Source organism: Teleopsis dalmanni, chromosome 1 (assembly GCF_002237135.1).
Source record: "Teleopsis dalmanni isolate 2A chromosome 1, ASM223713v2, whole genome shotgun sequence".
NCBI classification, from domain to species: Eukaryota; Metazoa; Arthropoda; class Insecta; order Diptera; family Diopsidae; genus Teleopsis; species Teleopsis dalmanni.
In genome coordinates, this window is record NC_051846.1 from 70,144,125 (window position 1) to 70,154,191 (window position 10,067).

Sequence of the window (10,067 nt, forward strand, 5' to 3'; positions counted from 1 at the left end):
ATATGTAGTAATAAGACCAAAATATTAGAAACCAACACTTAATCTAATACACAACGCTTTTAATCCGCTTTTAATAGCAAAAAAGAAATTAATTATGAGTTTCTCACAAAAAATTAGCAAATACAAAAAACGTAAATGTTATATTAAGTTTTTAATTTTTAATTGTGAAGATCCAAGAAATGATAATTCAATTACAAATCAATAATCATTTTATGATAATCGGTGTATAAATATGTTTTAAAAGTTTTAAAATTTACTTCCATAATGTGTTCTTCTCTGAATCCTTCTGCATAACTTTAGCAACAGCCATTTTAAAATCTTCTTGAGCAACATGCACATGACGCTCACGCAATGCGTACATAACAGCTTCCATGCAAACGCCTTTAACTTTTGCACCAGAAGCTCCCGGTATAAGTTCAGCTATATTACGCAAATTAATGCAGCGGGTCAAGTTAATTTTACGCGAAAGAATTTTGAGAATATCTAAACGAGTTTCTTCATTTGGTGAGGGAATTTCAATTTTTTTTATGATCAAATTATCTTTTTTTACAATAGCTCTAAATATTTCGGAAGAATATCCACTTTGGCATAAAAGCTCGTGCTATATAGTCAAACTGATAATGTATGTTACTTTCTGAAATTATTTTATAATTACTTTTGGATATTCTTCTAAGAATCTCTTTATCAATATCATACAACGATTATTTAATTAAATTAATTCGAAAAATCGCATAAATAAAAATGCTTCATCAAAATGCTTCAGAGTAGTCTACTGAGACTTTTAAAAATATTGAAATATACGTTTTTAATAATAATAAAGCAATACAAATATTTAATTCATCACCCCTTTTTTTTTGTAATTACGATATAATACATTATTGTACACTTAATTTAAATTAATTTAAGTAACACCCATGAATAATTCACTAAATAATTTTTTTTGATTTTATCTATTTATTTAGTTGATTTATTTTTATATTTATTTTGATGTGAAATAATAAAGATAAGTAATAAAAAGTCAGTGTAAGGAATGACATTAATAAAGACTGGTTTTGTATGTGCAACACGCATTATATAAAAGTGTTTTATTTTGTTTCATTTATAAATTATATTAAATTAATGCGGCACACACCACTATTGGTGACCCCTACTGAAAATAGCATTACACAGTCAATACTAAAAAAACAACAAAAAATCAAACCAAATCAAAATGAATGAAAAAAGCAAGACATCAACGCTAGTGCCTGCTACTCAAGACGAAAACTTATGTAAGTTTTCGAAAAATAAGCCTGATCTTTGGTTAATACAAGTTGAATCAAAATTCAGGACCATGATTCAGACGTTAATAAATGATCTTCAATTAGGAGACACAAAGCAAACACAATTATTACTAAAAATAAAAGAACTTCAACGCGTAAGAAAAAGTACACAAATGTGTCACTCCTTCCACATTTTCTTTAAGCAAAGGTTCCGAAAACAAGAAAGTGTTATTCATGGAGATAAGTCACCACCCAAATGCTGTGTTGGAAACAAATCTGTCAAATCTTCAAATCTGAATTTGTTTGCAAATGATTTAATGTATTCGTCGGAGTTCAGTGTAGTGTGGTCGCGGGAGCTGAATGCAGCATTCGAACAATGTAAATCAAGTATTTTATCAGCCACTAAATAAGTACACTTATCACCAACATATCCATTTCGATAGTCAACGGATGCATCTAGTTTCGCAATTGATTCCATTCCTGAACAACAAATAGGTGATGAGTAGATACCAGTTGCATTTTATTCTGCAAAGTTAAGAGCAGCTCATCTAAATTACAGTGCTTACGATAGGGAGCTCTTAGCAATTTATCTTTCGATCAAACATTTATGACACATGTTAGAAGCTGACACTACGATTCAAATTGATCCCAAATAACTCACTTTTCCATTCAAACAGAAAGTGAATATAACACACGTGTATGGTCCTAACAACATAGTAGCTGATGCTCTATCACTGGTAGGTGCAATAACAATGCCTTAATCATGCAGTTTAGAACGCATCACTGATGATCAAATTAATGACAAGGAGTTGGAGCAAATATTTAAGTCCAATTCGTTAAAACTAAAAAAGCTACGGCTACAAGAAAATTTGAATACATACTGCGACATCACAACTGATCGCATAAGATCATTCGTTCCCAAATCACTGGGAAGAGATGTATTTAACCTAGTACATTAGTTATCGCAACCTTATGTCAAAGCCACATTACATCAATTAACGTCAATCTCAAAGCTGTCAACAAGCAAATGTCACCAAACACATCAAACCAGCTCCAATGTCTTTTTCAGAAGCAGACTAATGATTCATCACGTTCACATTGACCTGATCATTCTTCCAGAATGCCGAGGTTATAGGTATGCTCTGACAATGATCGACAGATTCAGTCGGTGGCCCGACGTAATACCTCTCAAAAATATGACAGCAGATTCATTGGCAGCAAGTATCTTTACCACTTGGGTTTGACACTAAGCTAATTACAACCGATCAAGGCACCGACTTTGAAATAGATTTGTTTCGAGTTCTCACCGACCTACTGGAAACTGAAGGCATTCATGCGATTTTTTTTCATTCAAGGGCGAACGACATAATAGAGCGATTCAATCGTACTCTGAAAACAGCTCTCATTGCAGACCCGAATAAACATGGTTGCAGTTATTTCCATCAGTTTTAGTGGGTTTGAGGTCAGCATTCGAAGAATACATAGGCACGTCAGCAACAGAACTAGTTTATGGCACCGTGTTACGATTACCTGGAGAATTTTTCGTCAACAACGGCACAACAGTCAATCAGGAAAAGTTTCTGAATCAAGAGGATTCAGAGGATTGCAACAGTTAAGGCCCACCTCAGCATTGAATCACTTAAAACAACCAGTGTTTATTTACAAAGGTCATATCTTCTTACGTGCTGATCATGTAAGAAAACCACGTCCATCAGTATTTAGCGCGACTTCTCAGAAACAAGAGAAAAAACATGTAATTACTTGTGAAACAATGAATGCTCGCAAAATAATAAACATTCACAACATATATTTAAAAGTGTTTAAATTGATAATAAAGTGGTAATACAGAAGTACCGCATATGTTTATTGTGACTTTAAGGACTACACTAGTTTTGTTATGATAAAAAAATGCAGAAACAGTGATGTTTTGCTACATTTTTGTACATATAAATATTATTTTAATTTGATAATATATAAAAGTTTTAACTTATTAGTTTAACATATAACATATTCTCAGTCCAACTTATTTTTGCCGTTTAGCCCAACATAAAATATTAACCCACAAAAATCCGCAAATTCCCATATATAGTACTCTGTATTTTGGCATAATGAACATAAAATTAATGGATTGTGCTGGCAACCAAAACATACAAGACTTATAAAATGTGGAAATAAACTTCGTCTGCACATCCAAAAATATATTTTCCGAGTTCTCCATTATTGACATACCTGTAAAATAAAAGTTCATTTGATGATTAATTAATAACATTTATATTCATAATACCCGTAAAAAACAACATAATTAAATAAGGCGATAATACGAACTGATCAAGAATAAGTTTCTTTGTAATAACAGCAGGTGCTGTGCCTGGAATATAACTATCCAACCATTTATACCTACAGAAAATAATTATAAGTTAAAAAAATTATAATAGTAGTAGTAGTAAGTAAGTTCTTTTATTTGCGATTATTAAATTGTAACATATTTACAGCAGTTTTAACATTTGACTTATTTTATATTTTAATAATGTATAACATAAGAACTACAGATTATTTAAGACAATAACTATTAAGTCTATAACTATTAAGTTTAAACGCGATTCGAACATAATGCAAAAATATGTAATAATAAACAATATAATGCTATAAAGACAAAAAAAAGATTCAGCCAATTCAGAAAAACAATAAAAGGATATGAGTATAAAATAAATAATATAATTAAATGATTACAGTATATGTTCATTTAATAAAATAATTATATAATAATAGTGAAATTAAAATGTTTAAATTATGATAACTCATGTGACCGAAAAACTTAAAAATCTAAAAATACTTTATAGCAGACACATATACATATTAGTTTTTAGCATCCCAAACTCTAAGTGTAATTCACTGTACATCTAATCATCATCAATCTGAAAACATCAGAATTGCTCGCCACAATCCATCAGTACATCACGTCTGTATTGCAAACTTTCCCTTAAAAAGGCTACTAGTTTACGCCAGTCTGCACTGTTTAGTGAATCATAGCATTCAGATGGAGTTAATATGGTTTTGCCCCAGTGGAACCATCTAATTTCACACAGGATAGGGCTGCGCCCCATGAGATGAATAATGTCTTCTTTTTCATACATATTGCAAAGGGTGCAGTCAGTATTAGTTGTTTGTACGTGTGGAACATAGTTCAGCCTTATCAGTTCTGTCCTTGCCTTGAATATTAATGATATCGTCGCGGCCTGAAACTTGTCATTGAAAGAACTTCGATTGTTTAGATTATACTCCAACAGCTTATATGTATTTCTTGTACTGCTTACACGTGCTTATCTTTCAAATTGGGTTCTCGAGCTGTGGTCAATATTTTGGAGTACTTGTGTTTGCCATTGGCGCCACAAAACTGTTTCAGTAGGATAAGGGGAGCTGCTGTATTCTTCAGCAAGTGCATCCCATTGAGCAAAGAACTGCGATCTGGATTGGAGTATGTATTTTACGACGATTTTTGGCAGCCGGTGATCTTGCATTTTCATTACTTTGTTGATATAATCAAAATGCAGTCGTAATGTGAATGTATATAATATTGGCAGCCCCGATTCGAGATGAATTGCATAAGATGGTGTATTTTGGGGTAACTTAAAAATTTTCTTTATATAAAACCGCAGTAATTTTTCAGCATCATCGGAATGTTGATAGCCCCACACTTGTGCTGCGTAACACATAATCGATCTGACGGTTGCTACGAACATTTTATATTTCGTGCTATGACACACATTTCTTCTACTAAAAAGTTGATTCCACGTACCATTTAGTGCCACTTTTGAGTCGGAAAGTTTTTGTGGAGTGTGATTTGCAAAATTCATGTTTGACGTCATTAATACTCCTAAATATTTGAATTCGTTTACTACTTCTAGTTCTACCCCATCTGTTGTCTTCCACACTCATTACTTTTCATCTATCGCAGTTAATTTGTAGGCCCCATGTTTGACAATACTGTTGCAGTGCGTTTATCATCTTCTGGAGTGTTTGGGCATCTTCTGCAAGTAAGACAAACTCCACCAGGCAAAACACACGATATGTCATCTACATACAGCGCAAAAAGTAGTGGACTTAGAAGACAACCTTGTTTGACACCACTATTTGACTCAAACCATTCCGATAGATATTTACTATCCCAAAACGCAGTTCCGTTTTTGATATATAAGCTTTGAATTACACTTAACATTTTTGTTGAGATGCCAATATTACTTAGTTTCAGAAAGAGGCTACGCCTATCAATGGTGTCAAAAGCCGCCTTGAAACCTACTAAAAACATATATAATTTGCGTTTACTTTGGAGGAACTCCTTTACAATTGAGGTCAGCACAAAAATACTGTCTACGGTAGAGTATAATTTCCTAAAACCTGCCTGATAATCGCTCAGTAAGTGATATGTTTCTATCCAGTTAGTTAGTCGGGTAAGAAGAATAGAGGTGAATATTTTTGTGATCACATTAAGAAAAGAGATACCTCTGTAATTAGATGGGTCGCCGACATCGCCTTTTTTAAATATGGGAAATATAATGTTTTGAAGCTATCAGGAACGTTCTCTGATTTAAAGATACTATTATAGGCAGTTGTCAAATAATTTACGAATTTCGTTGACGAATTTTTTAGAAATTCTGCCGGTACTCTGTCCACACCTGGTGCTTTCCTGTGTTTACTTCGCTTTATCGCGGCCATTACTTCTATGGTGCTTATTTCATGATGCAGTCCTTGTACTGTAGAGTAGGGCAACGCGAAATTATGTTGTACTGCCGACACTTCTTCATATAGTAATCCTTTGTAATAGCTAGCCAGTATACTAATATCCACCTTAATAGGTTTGTATGATTTGGATCCATTTAGCGTTCTGACTAGAGCCCAAAAGTCTTTACTGTCCGTAACTTCATTTACAACTACCTCTAGTTGCATAAAGTATTCCTGGTGTTTCCGTTTACATATCTCTTTGAAAGCTTTATTTGCTGCATGATAATTTATTTTGGAGATATCTAATGATGTTTTTCTCATCAGCGTTAGAAATTTCATAGATTTGTTACGGGCTTCCCCACATTCACTATCAAACCATGGTTAGCGACATATTGTGCTGGTAGGTTTCTGCATAAAATCAGCTGCTTTGGTAATGCACAGCAGCAGATCATCAGTTTGTATTTGCTCAACAGCGCTTGCTTATTTATCAGTGATCCTGTCCAGCTTCTCCCTGTATCTTGTCGCGTGTTGTTCTCTCCATCGTAGCTTGGGTAAGAGTTGCATTTCCTCCACATATTGAATATTTTGCATGTTGATGTTGATGCATAGAGGCATGTGATCGGAGAAGGATTCATTTTGAACAAGGAAATCAGTTACATAGTGGTGCCATTTGCCATTTATCAAGCAGTAATCGATGGTTGATGCAGCTTGAGCTTTATAATAAGTGTTGCTGCCTTCTGTGTCGCTTCGTGTTCTTCCATTCAGTACTGTTAAATTAAAAGACTCACATAGCTCAATGAGTTTTTTGCCGTTTGGATCTAATGTTTTGTCATTTGCACTTCGAGGAGTATTTGCATATCCAGCAGCTGTATATATACTTTCCGTTAACGCTTGGCTGCTACCTATGCGGGCATTTAGATCTCCTACGATCATCACGTTTACTGATTTCAATTGAATAAAGGTGTCGTACAACTCTTCGTAATCTGCAGCCCATTTTCACAGTTGAGATATGTCGGAATGATTATAACATCTTCGTTTCTTATCTTCATTTCAACTACCACCGTATTCAAAATCTTTATGAAAGTGCATCTTAATGATTTATTTAGTTGTTTTTTAATTCGGTAAAGTGTACACCACTCGCCCGTCCTCTGTCGGAAGTTATAATCGCTGGCACGCCGTACAATAAATTATCTGGAAAATACGGTTCGTATCTCTCCAGGTTGGCCTCTGCAAACGTTTCAAAGAGAAAGAAAATGTCAAAGGAATTGACATAATTAAAGAAATGCTTATATATTAACTTATTTGTTATGCCTGCAATATTATATGACAGTAGTTTTAACTCTAAGTCTATTACTTGGGTGTGGTCAGTGGTTGCTTGTTCATTTTGATTTGTGCAAGCTGTTTTATTTTTGACTAGTTTTTTGGATTTATTTTATTGTGCAGTTCTATATAGTTGGTACATATATTTTTTACCTTAGTACCGGATAGTAATTGTAAAGCAGCACCCGCATCATCATTACCGTTCATTAGTTTATTATTTCTGTTCCACCTAAACCATTTGTTTCCTATCCGTAATTTATCATCTCTAACGGTAACGCGATGTTTCGAGCTCACTTGCAGTATTTGCTTTTTTAACTCCAGCATAATTCTTTTATTCTGCTGTTTTTCGAGTCCCGTTCCACAAATATTGCTGTCCCTGCTAGCTTCCCAGCATTTTTCAGTACTTCTACTGCGTTTTCTTCTGTTTCCATCTCTACTAGAACGGTCATTTTATCGTCTTTTTCTGACATTTTTTTAGTTTCTTTTATTTTTGTTAATGCCGAAACTTGGAGAACATCAGTGCGTAGTTTTTGTACTTGTTCACCTAATGCTTTGTTCGTCAGTAGACCTTTGAAAATCAAATTTTTCTTTTTGCTTGCGTTTCAAGCATAGAAATCCTTTTACTATCTAGAGCCCTATAAGCTTTGATATTTTCAATTTCTTTTTTTAGATTTTCGTTTTCTTGCCTTAGCGCTATGACATCCTCAGAGAGGTAGGTAATTTTTTCTAAAACTTCTTTGTTACCATCCTTAATTATATCTTTTAGTTGGTTCACACTCAGATCGCCTACTTTAACAGTATAATTAGAGCAACTCGGTCCGTCTTCAGGCGAGGTTTCAGCTAACATCCTTTTAGCCGACGGATTATATGATGTCTTCACGTTTTTTGATGGCGTACGATGCATGCTTGTTAATTGATAAATTTTATTATTTTTTAACTAATTTGTAAATTACCTTAAAACTATGCTATGTTTTTGTTTTGCCAAATAGATTTACGATTATCCCTTAGTTCGAAATATATGGTTTGTGTACCAACTATATTAAATTTATTTTGTTTATTCTATGTTATTTTACATGCATTACAGAAACTATATCTATCATAATTTTTACATTTAAACATTTATTAGTTATCTCTGTCAACAGTTTGCTTAGCTAACTTTTGCTTACTTTTTTTTGCTAACTTTTGTTTGCTTGACTTATTTATACAATTAATTATAGGACTCTCTCTGTCAGATTTTTATTACGTTATTAAAAAAACCAAAAAATCACTCTTATTTGGCTACTAATATATGATCCACAAGAGAGCGCCTTGTTTATTTTATTTAAAAAAAAGAAAAAACGTGCGCAAATTGATGCTTTAAGTTGTGAAAACTATTATTTGATTTAATCACTTTATACATTTGAAATCGTACCGCAACTTATTGTTCTACCTTTACTTCCGTTTACTCGTTTTTTCTTTTAGTTTCCGACGCTGTAAGTTTGATACTTTTTACTTTTTTTTCACTTAAATAGGAGCGACTGCAAAACATGTCCGACTCGGTATACTTGTATTGCATGATACATCAAAAACAAATTATAATATATTACTTAAAAATTATAATCCGTTCAATAAATAATAAATAATTTGAATTTTTAAAATATATTTAAATGCATGATATACTTCTAACTATACTGTACTATATACAACCCCTGAAAATGTGTGGAAAAACTAGTAATATGAGTGATATTGCTTATATCTGCATTGTCAAATTATTACAGTATTTTCATTTTCTAACACAAACAAGTGCTCTAATTTTGTTTATGGGTATTCCCCGAATTCTTTTCTGTTTTGAGCAAAAATATATTTTCATCGTCAAATAACCTTGATTTAGTTAGTCAAGACCGACTAAAAATGTCAACAAAGCATAAGAAATCATCGAAAATCAGATTAGGTATACATACAGCAGAAAGTAGAGATTTAAAAAAAAATTGATGACGGTATTCGTGCAATACGATTGGCTTTGGATTATGGTGTATCTAAGGTAGCCATCTCAAAAATAAAAACAAAATGATATTTTGGAGGCAGTGGCGAACACATGAAAATACATACAAGAAAACACTCCATAAACTGGAGTGATCTTGAGGTAAACTTGTATAAATGGTTCTTGAACCAACGACAGCAGTGACTGTTATGCAGTGATTGATCCAATTTTTAAATCAAGAGTTAAGCTCGAATTCGGTATACTGCATCCTGGAAAAAAAAATGTAATGCAAATGATGGATGGCTGGCAAATTTTAAGTAATTTGTCATCTCAAAATTTGTGGGTAAATCCTTTCAAGCGATACGTAAGGGATTTGAAAACCCATTGGAGTACGCTCATTCGAACAAGTGGTGAATAAGTTCACAGATATTCTTCAACTGGTTTCATCATTCATTTATAAAACAAGTAAACTTATTTTTTTGGTTTCATTTTTCAATGATTACTTATGACATAAAAATTTTTGCAGATTCGCAAATTTTCTGTTGAAAATAATTTTCAACTGCACTGCACATAAGCCAATTGACATGCTAAAGTATGATGATCGTATGTAAAACATTGTGGCAATACTTCTTCCACCTATCGTAACAGTAGTTTTACAACCCATAGATCAAAATACAATAAGTTTGGGCATGTTAGAATATCAAACTAAATTGTTATACAACATTGTCGCACATAAAGAAGTTCCGGTTGAAAATATTTTGAAGGCACATTCAATTTGATACGCTGTTTTGGTACCTAAATCAGCGTGG

At 33.0% G+C, this 10,067-nt stretch overlaps 2 protein-coding genes across 2 annotated transcripts; both read right to left on the reverse strand.

Annotated features, from left to right (window-relative positions):
* Window positions 1–240: 240 nt before the first annotated feature.
* On the reverse strand, window positions 241–694 carry LOC119684266 (26S proteasome regulatory subunit 8-like). The gene is made up of 2 exons (XM_038098273.1): window positions 656–694; window positions 241–601 (listed from the first exon to the last, which is right to left on the reverse strand). The coding sequence occupies exons 1-2, from the start codon at window positions 692–694 to the stop codon at window positions 254–256; spliced, it is 387 nt and encodes a 128-aa protein (XP_037954201.1). The 3' UTR covers window positions 241–253.
* Window positions 695–3,095: 2,401 nt separating this feature from the next.
* Window positions 3,096–7,505, reverse strand: LOC119684273 (mpv17-like protein). The gene is made up of 3 exons (XM_038098284.1): window positions 7,452–7,505; window positions 3,544–3,661; window positions 3,096–3,488 (listed from the first exon to the last, which is right to left on the reverse strand). Exons 1-3 carry the CDS (start codon window positions 7,503–7,505, stop codon window positions 3,283–3,285), a joined length of 378 nt encoding a protein of 125 aa, XP_037954212.1. The 3' UTR covers window positions 3,096–3,282.
* Between the last annotated feature and the right edge of the window lie 2,562 nt (window positions 7,506–10,067).

Coding starts and splice junctions, on each gene's coding strand:
- LOC119684266 (XM_038098273.1), bottom strand. CDS start 694: ATGATATTGATAAAGAGATTCTTAGAAGAATATCCAAAA. Junction 602..655: donor TCTTAGAAGAATATCCAAAA/GTAATTATAAAA, acceptor TTGACTATATAG/CACGAGCTTTTATGCCAAAG.
- LOC119684273 (XM_038098284.1), bottom strand. CDS start 7,505: ATGAACGGTAATGATGATGCGGGTGCTGCTTTACAATTACTATCCGGT. Junction 3,662..7,451: donor AATTACTATCCGGTACTAAG/GTAAAAAATATA, acceptor ATAATTATTTTC/TGTAGGTATAAATGGTTGGA. Junction 3,489..3,543: donor AATTATGTTGTTTTTTACGG/GTATTATGAATA, acceptor TTTATTTTACAG/GTATGTCAATAATGGAGAAC.